The sequence below is a fragment of the Carettochelys insculpta genome, chromosome 4 (assembly GCF_033958435.1).
Source record: "Carettochelys insculpta isolate YL-2023 chromosome 4, ASM3395843v1, whole genome shotgun sequence".
NCBI classification, from domain to species: Eukaryota; Metazoa; Chordata; order Testudines; family Carettochelyidae; genus Carettochelys; species Carettochelys insculpta.
This window is the reverse complement of record NC_134140.1, coordinates 59,888,332-59,907,757: the sequence shown is the minus strand read 5'-3', so window position 1 is coordinate 59,907,757 and position 19,426 is coordinate 59,888,332. Positions and strand designations below refer to the sequence as shown.

General features: G+C 41.0%; 1 protein-coding gene across 5 annotated transcripts in view; it reads left to right on the top strand.

Moving 5' to 3' along the window:
- Window positions 1–14,398, top strand: part of TRAPPC11 (trafficking protein particle complex subunit 11) — a 56,731-nt gene extending 42,333 nt beyond the window's left edge. For all 5 annotated transcript variants that reach the window (XM_074992962.1, XM_074992961.1, XM_074992960.1 and 2 more), the window contains 8 exons: window positions 429–548; window positions 4,954–5,019; window positions 5,127–5,283; window positions 8,686–8,797; window positions 11,074–11,165; window positions 11,495–11,628; window positions 11,926–12,093; window positions 13,370–14,398. In XM_074992962.1, the coding sequence (XP_074849063.1) occupies window positions 429–548; window positions 4,954–5,019; window positions 5,127–5,283; window positions 8,686–8,797; window positions 11,074–11,165; window positions 11,495–11,628; window positions 11,926–12,093; window positions 13,370–13,414 (894 nt within the window). In that variant the 3' untranslated portion in view covers window positions 13,415–14,398. The remainder of the gene's footprint in view (window positions 1–428; window positions 549–4,953; window positions 5,020–5,126; window positions 5,284–8,685; window positions 8,798–11,073; window positions 11,166–11,494; window positions 11,629–11,925; window positions 12,094–13,369) is intronic.
- The last annotated feature ends 5,028 nt before the right edge of the window (window positions 14,399–19,426 follow it).

The following is a 19,426-nucleotide window of genomic DNA, read 5'->3' as shown; positions in this document are numbered from 1 at the left end:
ACAGAGTTGAGTGACTCATAATGGTGTTTTGTTTTTGTGGTGGTAGGAGGGGGAAGGATTGGGTTCATGAAATGGACAGTAATTAATGTTTGCTACTAAAACTAATTGTTTTTCTACCTCTTCTACATAGCGTTGTAGTAAAACTCATGCACTTTGAACTAATAGCTAGTAAATCATAGGTTTTGTTATGGCAAATGACATTTACTAATGGCTTCAACCTGTTGCTGTAAATAGCAAAGCAGTAGTGGAATGGCTAGAGCTGTGCTGCTCTTATATTGGTATCACACTTTATGCAACCCATAGCTAGTTGCTCTTTATGGTTTCACTTAGTCTGTGTTAACTGAGATACACTATGTCGCTAAAAGGCTAGCTCTGGACATTCTGCTTGAATTTTTGAGTACTATTTAATTTCTTCTTGTATCTTACAGCTGGAAAAAGCAGTATACATTCGTTGTGGAACAGTTGGTACCAGGATGTTTCTAGTCTATGTTTCCTATTTAATCAGTGCTACTGTTGAGGAAAAAGAGATAATCTGCAAATGTCACAGGGTATGATCTGTTGATTTCAGCTGTTTGGAATGACTCTTCAATTTGTTTTAGTTCATATATGAAATGATTAAGGGATTTGGATTACTTGTGTGGGATTTTAAGGGCAAGCCTAATTTCAGTGGGGAATAGTACGAAATGGATTAATTAGATAACATTGTCAAATGTATTTTAAATGTATTGATTTTCATACTCATAAAATATGCAGAATATCTGAAATAAGACGGAAATGCAATGCATGGAGCTGTCATTTGAGATTGTGTAAATGAGAAATCTATAAATTTAGCTTTTGCTCTAGGGGAAATGTTGAGCCCAGAGGTGATACGGTTGCTACTGGAGGGCATGTCTACACAGCATATTTGTTTCAAAATAGTTTTGTGAATGTCTGCACAAAGCAACCACTATCTCAAAATAAGCCTTTTTATCCAGCCTGCGAAGCCTTTTCCAACAGCAGCAGTACCATTTTACCCAAGCCAGCCAAAGAGAATGTGGGGCACAGGATGTAGTCAGGCTGGGGCAGAGGTCGGCAACCAGCAGCTCCAGAGCTGCAGGGGGCTCTGGGTGCTGCTGCTGCTGACTCCTCTTGCGTCTTTCTGCCCTGCTGCAGCTGAAATAATAGTACTAAATTTAATGGGTTTAGCAGCTGGCAGGGTGGCTGGAGGGATGCAGAAGTTAAGCCAATTAAATTTAGTTCCATTATTTCAGCACAGCAAGGCAGGGAACCACCCATGCTGCAGGTGGGGAAAGTGAGCAGGAGAACTGGGGAGAGAGGTGGCCGAGTCTGTCCCTGCTGGAGCCATGCAGCTGCGCTGAGGAACAAGGGGAGGTGATGGTCATAAGGGAGCAGTGGCAGCACACACAGCTCATCATCTGAGGCAGGTTAATCCTGGGGGTGCTGGGGACAGGTTTGGGACTGAGAGGGTTAAACCTGGGTTTGGGGGCAGGTGGTTTGGGGCTCAGAAGGGTTAAGCCTGGGGATGGGGGGGTTGGCCCCCAGAACATGTAAAAAAATTGCTGTCTGGCCACCACTGCTGTAGATGCTCTATTCTGAAATAGCTCAGTGCTATTTCGAAATGCATTTTATGATATTTCAGAAAACCATTTCCAGAAAATCCAGAGGCTATTCCAGAACATCTCTTCCGGAATGGCTTCTTTCAAAATAATACTGCTGTGTAGACATAGCCGGAATAAGCAGAATGATGTATCGTATTGCCTTGACTGGTAATTCCCAGTATGAAGTCAGGCATCTCTGTGGGACAAATTGAGGAAATATTCCTTTTCTGATAGCTGTTGTTGAAAGGGGAAAGGTTTAAGGGGCAGAATCGGAGTGATAGAGAGGAATAAATGGGCACGAGAAGCAATAGTTTTGCGATGACCCAGGTTCTGGCAAATGTGGAGGAATGTAAAATAACAATGTTACTTTCAGTGTAATGTTGCAGCAGCAGAGCTTTATATCTGGAGTAGTTGCGTGTAGTGGTGCTGCCACTGAACTTTACAGGGAGTCTGTGGAATTCGATTTTTAAAAAAAAAAAAAAAAAAAACAGGAGAAAAAAAAAGTGAAAAGTACAGGTTGAACCTCTCTAATCCAAAACTCTTTTTTGTCTGGCAGCATCTGTAATCCAGCATGATTTTGATAAACTAGACAACCACTGTGCTGTTCTGTGCTGTTAGTTGGCTGTAATTTACCTCTGAATGTCTTCTAAGAGCCCAATAAGTAGTATAGAATCATAGGGCTGGAAGGGACCTCAGGAGGTCATCTAGTCCAGCCCTCTTCAAGCAGGATCAACCCCCACTGAGTCATTCCAGCTAGAACCTTGTCAAGCCGGGACTTAAAAATCTTGAGGGATGGAGAATCCACCACCTCTTGAGGCAACGCATTCCAGTGCTTTGCCACCCTCCTGATAAAGTAGTTTTTCCTAATCTCCAGCCTACCCCTCTCCCTCTTTAACTTCAGACCATTGCTCCTTGTTCTGCCATCTGACACCATTGAGAACAGTTTTTCATCCTCCTCTTTAGAGCTCCCCTTCAGGAAGTTGAAGGCTGCTATTAAATCACCTCTAAGTCTTCTCTCCTGTAAACTAAACAAGCCCAGATCACTCAGCCTGTCCTCACAGGTCTTGTGCTCCAGACCCTTAATCATTTTTGTTGCCCTTCACTGAACCTGCTCCAGCAAATACACATCCTTTTTATAGTGGGGGTCCCAAAACTGGACACAGTATTCCAGATGTGGCCTCACCAGTGCCGAATAAAGAGTAATAACTGCTTCTCTGTATCTACTCAAAATGCTCCTCCTAATGCACCCTAGTATGCCGTTAGCCTTCTTGGCTACAACGGCACACTGTTTACTCATATCTAGCCTTTCATCCACCATAACCCCTTGGTCCCTTTCCATCGTACTGCTGCTGAGCCAGTCGGTCCCCAGCCTATAACAATGCTTGGGATTCCTCTGCCCCAGCTGCAGGACTCGTACACTTGTCCTTGTTGAACTGCATCGGATTTCTTTTGGCCCAATCCTCCAACTTATCCAGGTCACTCTATTCTCTCTCTACCCTCCAATGTAGCTACCTCTCCCCTCGTTTTGTGTCATCCACAAATTTGCTGAGGGTGCCATCCAGTCCCTCATGCAAGTCATTAATAAAGATGTTGAACAACACCGGCCCCAGAGCCGAGACTTGCGGCACTCCCCTTGAAACCAACCGCCAGCCAGATATTAAGCCATTGACCACTACCTGTTGGGCCTGACCATCTAGCCAGCTTTTTATCCATCTTATAGTCCATGGATCCAATCCATATTTCCTTAACTTATGGGCAAGAATGTTGTGGGAGACTGTATCAGAAGCTTTGCTGAAGTCAAGGTATATCACATCCACTGACTTTCCCCATGTCCACAGAGCCTGTTAACTTGTCATAGAAGCTGGTCAGATTGCTACTTTTGATCACTTTCTGCTCCTCCAAGTGCTCCAAAATGGATTCCTGGAAATTTCCCTCTATTGTTTTCCCAGTGAAAGTGCTGGTAATGTGCTGGACAATATCGCTCTCCTGTGGTTTAGCAAATTCTGTTGTCTGACACCAATCAGATTCTGATGGCTCCAGGTGAGAGGGGTGCAACCTGTAGCTTCTTATTCCAGAGTCACCTGCCATTTTTGGTTTTGGAATCAAATTTTCCTATGTCTAAAAAGTGTTTGTTTTTGTTTTTCCTCTCCATGTTGGTGTCCTAAGTATTCAAGAGTAATATTGCACCGTTAACAAAAGAAAATTAGGCTTTTTTTTTTTTTTGGTCTCTTAGGTGTTATTTGGAACAGATTTGTCATAGTTACTGTAGGGAAGGGAGGAATGTTAGGACAGAAGTGCAGTGTTTTGCGTTTTATTTTAGGGAATTTTATTGAGAACTGGTGTGTTTATCAACATTTTATTTTACACTTCATAGAACTCAGTTTAAAATATAGCATATTTAATAAATTAATAATCAGTATACATTTTTTCCTAGAATTGTATAGTTCAGTGGTTCCCAAACTTTTTGGCATCACGCTCCCCCTTTTGATTTTGAGAGATCCTCATGCCCCACAACCTTTTTTTTTTAAAACCACAGGCCAGCCAACCCCACCTGCCTGAGCCTTGTGCCTCTTCTCCCCCAAAGCCAGGCACTGCCAGCCCCTCATCCAGCTCCTGTCGCTTCCTCACCCCTCAGGCACACTCACTCACCTTTGCAGGAGGCAGCTAGCTCCATGTGGGCCTTTGCTGGCTGTCTGCTTTTTATAGCAGCTGCACCGGGTTGCCCATGTGAAATGGCAGGGGCTGAGAGCTGGAAGCAAGGGCCAGCTTTTTCTTTGGGGAAGGGGAATAACTGGAGGGGGCTGGGTTGCCTCTCTCCCCCTGGAATTTCTTCATTTCCCCCCCCCCCCCTTTTGGGAAACTATGGTATAGTTTATGTGTTGGGGGCGGGAGGGGATAAGCAGGCACCTTTTTTCTCTCTAGTTGAGTGAGCAGCTTTATAAATATATCCAGGAAAGGAAATGTATTGACTTCTGCAGTCACCATTAGCCAGAGTTGCTTTGTATACTGCTTGTACAGGGGAAGGCCAAAGAGGATGAAGACCTGGGGAGGGATGCGGCAGGTGGTGATGAATTCAATTTTCTGTAATACAAACTACTTACTGTAATCTGGTGTCAGCATCTATAGAGCCCTGCACTGATACATCTGCCTCTGCAAAAATGAGCCGTGGATATCCCTGTCCATGTCCATGAATGCGAATACCCATGGTTATCCCCAAATTTGCAAGGTTCTAGATTTTTTTTTTAAGTGTATCTGCATACATAGCTGCAAAAATGAGCCCTGGATATTGGTAGGTTTGCAAATCTCTAAATATCTAGACTTGAAATTTAATTCTATCTTTTCACCCTCCATGCAGGATGAAACTGTAACTATAGAAACTGTATTTCCCTTTGATGTTGCTGTTAAATTTGTTTCTTCAAAGGTATGTGTTTTGAAAATTGATTGACATAGCTTAGAAGCATAAAAGTGTGAGTAGCTATATTGTGACCACTGTAATATTGACACATTCTTTTTCTCTTTTCTTGGTAGTTTGAACACTTAGACAGAGTCTTTGCAGACATACCCTTTTTGCTGATGACAGACATTCTCAGTACTTCACCTTGGGCTCTCACTATTAAAACAAGCCAGCTACAACTTTCGGCTTCCATGGTACCATTAGATCAACTGGAATCTTATGTGGAGAATGGTGAGAATTTAGATTATTCCTGCTTCTTCAATAAAACTTTTTTTTTCAAAGAACGTAGTGGAATTATGAAGAAATACACTTTAAGAGCTTTTTGACAAATTCATTTCAAGTTTCTCTAAATTAGTTGAAGTAATGTTAGCACTTTGAGATGATCTAACAAATGGGAAAAATTAAAGGTAAAACTCCCTTTGTATCCTTTTCAACAGTTCCTGGCTCTTTGACATAGAGAAGCATGGAAATCTAATTTAGGCAGTGGCAGATGTGAATTGGAAGAGAGAATAATACAAACTGATAGAATTTTGCTTAGCATCACTTTCTTATATTGATTGTGATGACTTTTTTCATACACAATAGACATTCTACATTTTGTATGGAAGTCTCTGAAATGGCTGCGAATTTCTCAATATTATAAAAAACAATCCTTGTTGAAAGATAACATTTATATGAGAAGTATAAAGCAGTTTCTTCAAAGATGAGTTTTACTACATGGAGCCACCCTCAAGTTTTATCTAGCTGTCATTTCTGTTATATGACACAAATAGGTTGGCTGCAACCAATGTTCTTTTTGTGTTCAAAAGGTGTTTATAGAGAGCAAAAGTACTCTCTAGTTCTATTGACTATTTGAGCACCAAATAGGGCACAAATTTTAAATAGACCTGTTTTTAAAATGAGCTAAATTATATACCAAAAAAAAGTCCAAATAAACAGACCTGAAAAGTTCTTTCCCTTCTCTAAACAGAGTAAAATAGAAGTAAAAGGTTGGTAGCCCAAATCCTGAAAATCTGATCTCAAGTGAAGCACTTGCGAGCACAGCCTCTCAAGCAACCATTCATGAGCAAAGGCGTTTTTGACAAATTTTGGCATACAAATACCTTTTTGAAATGTACGTAGAATGGTAGGCTTTGAAATTGTTAGTCCATACATATGGTTATATGCACAGGCGTGAAATAGTGTGTGTGAATTTATTCAGGCTAACCTAGGAGGAACAATTACATGCGAGAAGTTTCCTTTATTGAATATTGTCTTACCAGTTCAAGTACTTTGTAGTTAATATTCTCCATCCTTCTCAGTCTGATAAATTGAAGACTATGCAGTAGGGCGGTCAAAAATTTGGACTGCAGTTTTTAGTTGGAGAACATTGGTTTAATGAAATTGATATGTTCCACAGGAAGGAACGTATCAGTTCTTGTAACAGAAACCAGCCCACCTACCAACCAGTTTCTCAGGCTCCCACCACGCTGCACTTAGCTTACAAGGTTCACAGCTCAACTAGGACTCCCTTTGTGGCTTCCATTCCCTAGGTTCCCTGACTCCTGAGATGGTTCCTGTGGCTTTTTACTTTATTTTAAATTAGATACACCTATGCAGTCTTCTGGAAAGTTGTCTCAAGCATGGTGGGGCTGAAACATGTTGTGCTGGGGTGTCCAGGAGTGTGGGGTCAAATTCCCTGTTTGCAACTCTCTCCTTTCTCTTCCTGTCATCTGTATTCCATTATTTTTGTGCATTTTTGTTAAAAAACCCACATTATTTTTGTGCCTCTTTTCAAAATCCCTCCTTGGATGCTATCTCCAACAGAAGCATGGAACAGAATAACTGAATCAGTGGGGAACATAATAATTTCTTGTCAGACAAATTGCTGTAAGACACAGCAAGAATGAACTCAGGATTGTTGGTGGCATTCACAAACATGCTACAGATGATGAAACACCACTTCTGAATAGCTGAAAGAAGCACTAACTAGTGGGACTGCATTGTCATGAAGGCTTGGGATGACGAGCAATGGCTTCAGAACTTTTGGATGCACCAGGCAACATTCCTGAATCTGTCTGCTGAGCTTGCCCCCACCGCCCAGTTCAGGGGCCAAAAATGAGAGCTGTGCTCAAAGTAGAGAAGCAAGTGATGGTTGCACTGTGGAAACTTGAAACCCCAGATTGATTCTAGATTGACTAGTAACAAGCTGGTACTGGAAAATCCACCATGGGACCATAGTTATGCATGTGTGCAGGGCTAGTAATTGCCTCCTTCTATACAGAACTGTTACTCTTGGCAATGCTAAAGACATAGTGGATGTATTTGCTGCAGTGGGGTTTACTGACTCCAGTGGAGCAATTGGTGGCACGTAGTTTGGCACAAAATAACCTTGCCACAGAGTACATTAATGTAAAGGGCTACTTTTCTACGCTCATGCAAGCAATGGAGGATCACCGAAGGTGCTTGACTGACATCAGTGTGGGCTGGTATCTTTAAGAACACAGGACTCTTCAGAAAGCTGCAAGCAGGAACTTTTTCTCTACTTGCAGATTTACTGGTGAGAATATTAAAATATCAATACTGCTAATGTTGAAATGCCAGAATCGCTACTGACATTTCAACATTCATAACAGTAATCTGAATCCCTCCTGTTGCTCCCCTGCCTTTATAAAGCCATACATCAGCCACCTTGACAGCACCAAGGGACAATTCAACTACTAGCTTACCAGGTGGAGAATTATAGTTGAATGTTCTTTTTATTAGTGGAAGGGATGCTGATATTGTTTATGTGCAAGATTGGACTTCAGTCAGAAAAATATCCCAATGTTGACAGCTGCCTGCTATGTTCTGCATAATGTTTGTGAATCCAAAGGGAAATCTCTCCACTGATCTGGAGTTCTGCATGATTCTTGGGCAGCAGAGTTTTCAGTGATGATAGAGCAGTCTGCACAGGGAATTGTTGGACAGCTGCTGGAAGCCTGTTAGGCTCTACATAGATAATGCAGTGTCTAGGTGTGTTGTGTTGACGTCTGTACATTAATCTTGGCACAGTGTTGTATGGGGAGGCATTGCTATCATGTTGGTGTATTAAGTCACTTACATCAATGGGAGACAAATTTAAGTGTAGACACATGTACAACTAGGTTGATGCAAGGCAGCTTACATCACCTTAACTTTGTGGAGTAGACCAGGCATTAGTCAGTTCTACTCCTGTCCTGGATCACCTTGTATCAGCGAACCACCACCAGAGTTAGCTTCACTCTAGTGGGATTTCCTTCTCCAGCTTCAGCTTATATCAGTCGCTCTGTCCACCCTTTCTCATTTCCTGCCCTTTATAGGTCCAGGTGTAGCCCAGACCTTTTTAGTTGACTGGATTGGACTAACTTGCTTTGTGCAGGAGTCCAGCTTTACTCACAGGGATCAGAACCATATGACAGGCCCCCATTACTGTGGTGTCTGAGCACCTAACTATGTTTTTGTATCTGGTTTGTGGATCGGTTTGGAATCCCTCACACTGTATATAGTGCATATATACAACAACTCTATTCTAAAAATGCATATATACTCTGTAGATGTTAGTAATTTTAGTTTTTCAGACTTGAATGGTTAGTGTGTCTTTTACTCTAAACGTAAATAGAATATTTCTGATAGTTGTTTTGCAGACAGGTGAGAGTGCCAGTGAATGTTTTTGTCTTCGGTGTCCACCAGTTACTAATGGTCAAGGCGGAGTGGCTACTGGGCGTTATGTGATCTCCTGGAAGAGGTAGGGATTCTTGGTCTGATTATTTTGTAAGCAGACTTTACTTAGGGTGGAGGGGGTAGTGAGGATATGTTTTGCTTCTTCTTTCTCCTTTACTGATTTTTTTTTTTTAAACAGTGGACTTGTCTTGTTTGAAAGCAATAGGAACCATTTTTAAAAGTGCAGAGTGTTGAAATTGCATCTAAATAGTGTTGTTTAAATTTGTATTAAGTTTTCATTTCCTACACTAATTTTTAAGTTTTCTAAAGCAAAGTTTTCGCATGTGGGGAAGAGAGGAAGAAAGATAGGCTGAAGACCATTTCATCTGTATTAAAAAGTACTGTTTAAATGGTCAAATTGAAAAAATAAGCAAAATGAGCGCCATCAATTTATTGCAGTTGTCTCTTTTGTGATTAATTCAAAAAATTGTGATTAATTGCACTGTTAATAGAATACCAATAGAAATGTATTAACTATTTTGGATGTTTGTCCACATTTTCAAATACATTTATTTCATTTGCAACATAGAAGACAAAGTGCTCACATTATTAATTTTATTACAAATATTTGCAGTGTAAAAATGACAAATAGTAGTACAGTAAAGTCTCTGTTATCCAGCATTCAGTTAACCAGAAAAGCTCTATTAACAAGGGTTTCTGATATTTTCCAATACAAATCTTCAATCTTGTAACTGGGAACATAGACTATACCTAGCATGTTGTGCAACTCTACATTCTGCACTCTACTTTTTTGCAAAAGAGGCATAAGACAATTAAACAAGCTTAAATCACAAATTTATTAGTAAAAAGCAGCTTTCAGCTGTCATCACAGCTCAGTTGCTACACCTTCTACATCTACAATGATAACTGATGTTGTTAATGACCTAGAGGCACTTCAAGATCTGGAAGCGCTTTCTGAATCATTGAAGACAAGTTATATTATGTTCAGCAGAGCTCTAGTGGTTAAGTATATCTTCAGTGATCTGTATGTAGGCCAAGTGCTGCCCTTAATGATGTTTAGTGAGAGCAGGTATTTGCATGATATTCTTATAGCCGGGGTTGCAAGGTATTTGCATGCCAGAAATGCTAAACATTCATATGTCTCTTCGTACTTTGATTGCCAGTCCAAACGACATGTTTCCATACTGATACTTGTTGGGTTTTTTTTGTTTGTTTGTTTGTTTTTTTAAAGTTTTAATTACATGTGTGATTGAACTCCTTGGAGGAGAATTGTATGTCTCTTGCTTCATAGTTTTTTCTCACATTCTGCTATACATTTCATGTTGTAGCAGTCACAAATGATGGTCAAGCAGATGTTTCATTTTAAGAATTCTTTCACCACAGATTTGACAAAACTCGAAGGTTCTAATATCAGATTTCAGATAGAGTTCTAGCATTCAACCCAATGTTTAAGAGTCTGATGTGCCTTCCAAAATTGGAGGAACAAGGTGTAGAGCATATTTCCAGAGGTTTTAAAAGAGCAACACTTTGATGCAGAAACTATAGAATTTGACCCACCAAAAAATAAAATCAGCCTTATGTTGGTGGTGTCTGATTCAAATTGATGAAAATGAACATGCGTCAGTTTGCACTGCTTTGGACTATCATTGAACAGAGCCCATCATAAGTACAGGCACATATCCATTGGAATGGTGGGTGAAGCAAGAAGGCGTATATCAATCTTTAGCTCATTTGGCATTTAAATATCTTGTGACATCAGCTACAAGAATGTTTGCACTCTCAGGTGATGCTGTAAGCAAGAAGGGAACAGCATTATCTCCTGCAAATGTATGTAAACTTGTTTCTGTTAGTGATTGGCTCAGTAAGAAATAGGACTGTGTGGACTTGCAGACTAAAGTTTTTTGCACTGTTTTGTTTTATAATCAAATAAAGTGAGCACTGTACACTTTGTAGTCTGTTGTAATTAAAATTAATATATTTGAAAATATAGAAATGTCAAATATTTTAAATACATTTTAGTATTTAAACAGTGCTGTTAATCGCAATTAATTTTTATAATCACTTGACAGCCCTAAAACGAACCTAATTTTTTTCCCCACCTCAAACGTTAATTTCTACATCTGGGTTTGTTTTCAAAGCAAATATTAAAAGGTACATCTGTCTTTTCTAGATTTTAACATCTTTTTACAAGATTATTGTAATAAAACCACTCAGCTGCACTTTTCTCCTTATTGAACAGTTAAGATGACTGTAAATATTGCTAGGTTGAACCCAATTTTCTGTTGGCTTAGTGACTTGATGTCAATAATAAATTCAGTTTACCTGTGTTTCCTTTTGTAGGAGTTCAGCTGCAGAAAGCGTACCTGTTGTTTGTACTGTGATCACTCTACCACATGTGATTGTAGAAGCCATCCCACTCCATGTTAATGCAGGTAATAACAACATGCATGAAATATTTAGCCTTGGGCTGCATGCAAGGCATGCTCACCTCAAGGCTATGAAAGTCTCATAAGTACATCCCAGGCCAGAATTTGATCCCCAGATGAACGTTTTTGCTTTATTGCCACAGATTAATTTATTATGTATTTTCATTATCTGTTCCTGAAATTGATCAAATGTACTTTAGATAATTTTGTGCCATTTTTTTTTGTAGACCTTTTGTACTACTATTGAGTCAGATTTGATTTTTCTGTGTGAAACCAATACATTTATTGTGTATCAGGTTATGTAACCTTTATAGTCATTTCATTTGTCTCCAAAGATCTGCCATCGTTTGGTCGAGTCAGAGAATCCTTACCCGTCAGGTATCGCCTGCAAAACAAGACCAGTCTAGTCCAGGATGTAGAAATATTAGTGGAGCCAAGTGATGCCTTCATGTTTTCTGGTCTTAAACAGGTACAGAGTGTCCCCTTTGTTGCTATGGTGGGATGAGACTTTTGATATTGCTGTTACTATTCTAATAGATTTCAACATACTCTTTCTCTCAGTGATTTTTCAACCATTTCTCATTTGCAATGGAGGGGCAGATCCCTTTGGAGATCCCAAACATGATTTTTGGACTCCCAAATGCTGACCCTTAAGACATATTTGAAATCCAAACTGATTTAGGGGAATGTTTTTTAACTTTGGAGTGTGCAGATATTTAACACATGTAAAACAGCTTTCTTTCCTGGCCTTTTTTTATGATTTTAGATACGATTGCGAATCCTTCCTGGCACTCAGCAGGAAATGTTATATAACTTCTACCCTCTCATGGCTGGATATCAACAGTTACCATCTCTTAATATCATTTTGTTGCGGTTCCCAAACTTCACAAATCAGTTGCTCAGACGATTCATACCAACGCACATTTTTGTAAAGGTATACTTCTAATGGAAGCTTTTTTGGCCTCTTTTATATAATGAATTAATTCTTGGGGTTTATTTTGCTTTTGAAAAGTGCAACTCCAGTTCTACTGACTGGATAGTTAACTCAAGAGAAGACTTGACTTGCTTAAAGATGCACAGGAACAATGCTGTGTGTACATGGATTTCCGTGAGGTGGGCAGGTCTGGGTGGGTGCAGCAATTAAATACAAAGTGCTGGACTCTACTCCATATGAGCATTAGGCATTTGCTTTTTAGTTTTTGTGGGGCTCCAGAATATTTCTGGATATAAGTTACTATTAGAGAGAGAAATCTCCAAATGTCATTCGGACATATACCAGACTTACAATGTTGCAGTTACTCGTATATTATGAAACCCTTATGATTTGAAAATTACATTTCATTCCATTATGGCAGACTTGTTTCATTTAGTATTTGAAACCTTTTACTGAAAACAGGGCTAGCTAACTAGATAGTGTCTTTCCTTTATAGGATCTTGTGTTAAGGTTTCCTATTGGAGCAGTACAAGATCTGAAGTGCTCCTTTGTGTCTTTGAGAAAGGCTTGTTCGAACATCTGTAATCCTCTGTTCCTTGCAAACAGGCTTTTCATTCCTCCAACTTTATTGCAGCGAACAAGGCTGGGTGGAATTCAATATTTGGTCTCACTGTCAATCAGTGTATCTCCTAGATCGGTCATCAAGACTTGCTTTTAGGTCAACACAAAGTTCTGCTCCTCCAAATGGGTTCTGAGCATTTGCAAGAGAACCTCTGTAGGTTTTTAATTCCTTCCTTCTCTTCTTCTCTGGGGTTATTAGAATCCCACTGCTCTTCCCTGTATGCTCCTATGTACAGCTATGCTATTCCTCTTATTATATACCTTTTCCCGAGGGACATCACTTCACATTTATTCTAGAACCATTAGGGCTGTTCCTCCTTCATGCATGTATTTATCATCATTATCAGTATGACATTTTTATTGCAGTAGTTCCCAGATACTCTAATCAGTGTCAGGCCTATGCTAGGTGCTATACAAACATGTATCAGTGTATACGGCTCCTGCCCTGAAAAGCTTAGAGAGGCTGTTGGTAGAGTTAGAAGACATAAGTGTAAATAACATCACAATGTTTTGTGCAGCTTTTAGAAATGCTTTGAAGGTAGAGAAGATAGAGAAGTGATTGTACATTATAGCATGCTGTTCATTTATGGCTTAGTTGCTAGATGAATTTTGCAATCATGCCTAATCTTTTAACTGATTCTTTTTTTCTTTAAAGCCCCAAGGTCGACAAGCTGATGATACGTCTATTGCAGCTGCATAACTGCAGACGTGGACTTACGCACTAGAAAGAAAAGGGATTTTGCACAGAATGTATAACTTTTTTGCTTTTTGAATCATACCCTTAATCAAACTTTAATTCATAAACTTCTATTTTTAATTACAATTATGACAACTGTCAGCAGAACTAATATTTAAACATTTAGTTTTTCATAAACTTTCACAAATGAATAAATATACCACATAAGCTGGTGCTCTTCTTACCATGAACATTCTTTTTCCTGAAGTTACTTTCATGAATGTTAAATAATATTTCTTAAAAAAAATGTTTATCTATGGAATGTCTGGAGAATTAAAATGAAGAGAGCCCAGTTCATTTGACCAAAAGAGAAGTGCCACTTTCTTCATTCATGATGGCTTCAGGTGTAGTGTCTCTGCTGCTTGTTATCAGGATTTACAGCACTGAAAGCGATCATATCTGATAGCTTATTTTTGTGCCATTAGTAGTCAGAGGGTAGAATAGTATGTAACAACCGGGACTCCCAGAGCTATAAATGACTTATTACAGATGGACCTGTTGGCATTGAGCGGTTTCCTCATGCTGTTAGCAGTGCCATTAATTTAAGAGGTGCACTCTCTCTGTCTCAGTACTGTGCTTCAAAATGTTTCACTCAGCAGTGACTTGTCAGTAAAATATGTTCCCTTTTGTGAGTAGCTTCATTAGTTACAGTTGTACCATAGTACGTTAACCTGGAATGGTTTGACTAGTTAAAAAACACACTGCTTGCCTGAATAAAGAAGCATTTTGACAGTATTCTGCTCCGTTAGTTTAACGGTACAACCTTGTGTAGCTTTACAAGCTGGCATTAAAAATATTCACAGTAAATCATGTAAATAAAACTGTGTTGTGAAATCTTCCATTGGTTAACTCTAAATAGATAAATTAAACAACTGAATTTTGATTGCCTGGAAATTATCATATTTATTGTCTAAGTGATGTTATATTAAATATCTTATTGTAACTGAATATTTGTGAAATGAAGCTGGAGGTGTTCATTTCCTAACTGTATCAATTTGTATGTAATAGGTAACTTTGCTGTGGCTTAGTGGATAAGCTCTGGAGTTGCTTCTGTTTAATGGCTGCCTTCAGACTTTGGGAACCTCTGCCCTACAAGTTGCAGATTATTACATACCCCCTTCCAGATCTACCTGGTGGCCAAATAGCTCTCCCCTTCTCATCACTGGTATTTTGTGTATTTGTAACATTCCTTGTTGCTTGCCATCTGTCCATATTTCACTGTCACTTACGGGTATAGTTGTAGTATGATGTACATAATAATAATAATAATAAAAAAAGTACTATGTCAGTTAGACTGAACAGCTGCTAGGCACCTGAATCCTTGCTGTACACTGACTGGTGGTAAGGGCTGTAAGCATTTTGTGTTCTTATTGCTGCATCTTGAAATAAATTAACTGCCATATTTTATTCAACAAATTCCCACAAAGTTTTGAAGCTTAATCTGCGTAACCTATTACAAAATTGCTATAAAGAAACCAATTAATGAATAAAACTCACCATTGCAGTTTCACCCATATTCTCATGCACGTACCCACCCACGCACCCTGAGATGCCTCTCATACTCTGTAGGGTATGTGAACCACAATTCCAGAACCCCTGTTTTTGGGGACCAACCCTTACATTACTTGGACAAAAAATAGAGTGAAACCAGTCAAAGTTTTGCTTGTAAGGACTTCAGGGTGTAGGTATAAACAGTTGACTTCGAAGTGGCAATGGGAGCTTGAAGGAAGTTGTATAGCACCAATTTCAGAGGTAAAAAAATACAGCATTTTTGTGGAATGCAGCTGAAGGGAAGCTGTTGGTTACTGGCATGAGGGAAAAGATGCTGTAAACCTACTCCTCACTTTCTTTCTTTTTGCCCAAATGCTTTCAGTTATATTTTATCCTGTAGTCAAATAGAGTAAAAATGCCTGTTCGTGTCGCTGGCATCCAGCCTCACAAGTGCACCTTTCAACACTTTTTAAAATGGAAGTTAAATGTATTTTGCCCCCTTAGATTGATCTTGGTTTGCAGCAAAATGTTTTGTTCAAATTGCAGTTCAGGTTGAAAGAAACTTCACTGAGGCATCTATGCTCTGCTACTTTTTCTGAAGGTATTTATACAGCTATAAAGTAGAGAAGTGAGATGTCTTTCCCATGTAATCTAACAGTAAGTTATGATGACTTGTAGCCATTCAGAAGGCTACAAAGTATGTGCATAGGTATGTCAACACCTTCTTTTCTCAATTCCCACAATGTCTAAAGTGTCTAGGAATTGTGAGGACTAAACTAACCAGAAATGTGAACTTGTAATATACACTGTGTGTAGTGAGTCAGTATGGCCTCCTGCAGACCCGGAGGCAGGGGAGGCTATGCAGAGGCCCTGGTGGGTGGGGCCGGAGTCAGGAGACCAGAGGCCTGCCCCTCAGAGGGCGGGGCCAAGGGCTAGAAGAGCCAAAGGCGGGACCCAGGACCCATTCGGGCCTGGGCCTCCAGGCAGGGAGGATGTGCCTGCACGAGCTCCTCGGAACCAAAGGGAGAGGGCCTGTGGCCGCCCAGCCAGGCTGGAGGACCAGGCCCCCAGAGGCTCCAAGCAATCCCGGGTCCACATGCCCCAAGGGGACTACCCGGACTTCCCAGACCTACCAGGACCTTCCCGCCGGCGGAGACCCCCCGCCTTGGAAGAGGCCCCGGGAGCGAGCTGCCCCAGAGTCCCGGCGGATCCTTACCGCACTCAGACCCAGGACTGCCCTGCGTCTCCTGTATTGCCGCCGCCTGACTACCCTAACGACATTGTTATGGACGATTGGCCGGAGCCCCCGAAGGTGGATGACCCGGAGGAGACCGACCTAGGGGGACCCCTCGACCAGATGGACTGGGACCTTCCGCCAGCAGAGGGTCAGGTAGGAAGTGGCCTGGGGAACGACGCTCACGAACCACTGGCAGTGTGTTGTGGTCTGGATCCCCACTGCCGGGGTGGCGTGTGAGTGACCCCCAGGGCCCCGGGCCGGGTCGCAGTGGAGTGGGAGGGCCTGCGACCCCCTACCCCCCTCCTTGACAGGGCCAGCCTGTGCTGGGCCTGCGTTTAAACCCCCTTGGGTTGCTGCCCCGCCCCAAACTGAGGGCTGGGCCTGTGGTTACACCCTTGGGTTGCTGCCCCGCCCCAAACTGAGGGCTGGGCCTGTGGTTACACCTTGGGTTGCTGCCCTGCCCCAAACTGAGGGCTGGGCCCAGAACTATACTACTCTTGTGAACTGCGGCCCCGCCCTAGGTTGAGGGCTGGGGCCTGTATGGTGTTGTAGCGGTGAGCCGCTGACCACCCGAACTGAGTACGGGCTGGTGCTCTAACCCCTCTTTGCTGCCGCCCGCCCTAGGCCAAGGGGCTGGGCGTCTCGGGACGTGTTACTGTGTTAGGAAAAAAGTACCAGAGAATTGTATTTTCTTACAATTTTATAAGGGTGACACAGTGTCCAATATGTTCACCACTCCCCCCGTGTGGCGAACAGGACACCACAGTGTAGCAATTCCAGCTCTGGAGCCGTACACACCTCTTGGAGCTTTTAAATGCAGCTTCTCCTAGAGCTACACATGAGGAGTGCTGTCCACCTGCTCCGCACACGCCCCCCACTGCTTTGTGGGAGAAGCACGTTGCACCAGGGGCTCCAGTCGCAGTGGCAGCAGCCACGGTGGCTCCAACAGTTCTGGTGAGTTACCAGCATTGATTTTAGAATGGGGCTCAGGGGTGCCTGGCTTTGGGGAAGGGGTAAGGCATTCATTTAGAGCAGGGAAGCAGGCTGTAGTGAATATGGAAGGGTGACAACCACAAGTGTGGTGACCTTTGAATTCCCGTTGAATAGGACTGGCTTAGACAAGGTAGAAGTAATCTCGGTAATGACCCTTCAGCCAGTCTAAGCTTAGAAGGTGTGTGATAACCATTGCTCAAAGGCTTTCTTATATTTAATGCATAGGATGTCTATTTAATTGGACTGCTTGCAAAGAGAGATCATAATCTGTTAAAATTTAAAATCCCTGTGGTGGGAAAAACACCTCAGCAGCCAACAATGTGGCTTTTAATTTCAGAAAAAAAACTGCATAATGAGGCAGTTACCCTTAACAGAAATTAAAAGGTACAGTGCAAAAAGTAAAATCCCTGCAAGCTGCATGGAAACTTTTCAAAGACCCCATAATGGAGGCCCAACTTAAATGTGTACCCCCAATTACAAAGCACAGTAAGAGAATAAAAAAGTGCTGCTGTAGCTTAACAACCAGGTAAAAGAAGCAGTGAGAGATAAAAAGGCATTGTTTTACTTCCACTTCTTAAATCCCAGTGAGGAAGATAGAAAGGAGCATAATCTCTGTCAAGTTAAGTGTAAAAGTATAAAAAAAGCCAAAAAGGAGTTTGAAGAACAGCTAGCCAAAAACTCTAAAGTAATAGCAAAATATTTTTAAGTATATCAGAAGCAAGAAGACTACTATACAACCAGTGGGACCACTGGATAATTAAGATGCTAGAAGAGCACTCAAAGACAATCACGTCATTGTGGAGAAGCTAAATGACTGAAGCAAAGAATTCTTCACAGCTGAGGAAGCTAGGGAGATTACCTGACCTGAGCTGTTCTTTTTATGTGACAAATCTGAGGAAGTATTTGCTAATTGAGGTGCCATTAGAGGAACTTTGGGAATAAATTGTTGAACTTTACAGTAACAAGTCCCTCAGACTAGACAGCATTCACCCAAGAGCTCTGAAAGAACTCAAATGTGAAATTGTAGAACTATTAAATGTGGCTTGTAACCAATCCTTTGAATCAGCTTCTATACCTCATGACTGGAAGATAGCTAATGTGGCAACAATATTGAAGAACTATTTAATGGTTATCATTTCTTTGTATAGATGGTATTCATGTGATGCTGTAGATTTGTCATGGTGACCCACAGGAAACTCTGGAAACGTGTTTGAGAGGTTGTACTAAGTACACAGTGTTTCAGTACAATAGACTGCTTTGAGAAAGGGCTCAGACTCTAGGTAAATACTACCAAAGGCTGACAGTCCTCATTATTTACCCCATCCCTGCCGCCAAACAGTAAGTTCACTGAAGTAAAAACTAGTTGTAAAGCACTGTCTTTGTTCTGGCATTTATACACTTAATAAAAATGACTTCCTATACCTGAAATTTACAAAACAACAATACATTAATGTTTGTTCAAAGAACAAAAGCTGAACTTTCTGGAGCAGCACAGTGTTTGGTCTGTGGCTAATAATCTGCGTAAGGCTACAAAAGTGCAATGATAATGGAGTCCGGGAGAACTTAGATCTGGTACAACTGGTTTGCAGGGTGTGTTTGAATTTTGGATACAACTTCATTTTCATGTCAAAGTGCTAAAGGCAGTTTTCTCTGTCAAAGGTAGCCCCTTTGACTTTCAAGTTATCCTTGGGTGTGCCCATACCTGCAAGGCAATGTTAGGTGCAGAATAGGCTTGTCAGGCCCCAGCCTTCATAAGCATTTTGTAAATGGGCTGTCACCACATAGTGTAGACCTATCTACATCATCTCAGTAGATTTAATAATGGGAGTGATGACAGCCAGGGTCATCAGCATAATCCTGGCAAGTTGAGGCAAAGTAAGAAGATAAGCAGATTGCTGCTGAAGATAACCAAGATGGAGCTCAGTTACTGCAGAAAGTGAAGACAGCTAAATAACTTGTAGAGCCTGGTAGTCTTTTTTGGTACTTTACTTGAAAAAGTAGCCTGTTTTATTTAAAAAATAATCATATCCTTTGTGGTCATGCATGAGAACCATTCATGCCATCTACTTGTACTTTCACTCTATAAAATGAAAGTATATTTCAATCTAAATGATTAATTTTATAAATCCCATGCAGCAAGACTGTGTACAGAAAATGAGTGGCCTTATTCTCTTTTTTACAATAAGGTCCTTCTTTAGAGCTCTGGCACAACAAAAATGGTATTAAAGTGGCATTAAATTATACATATACCCACT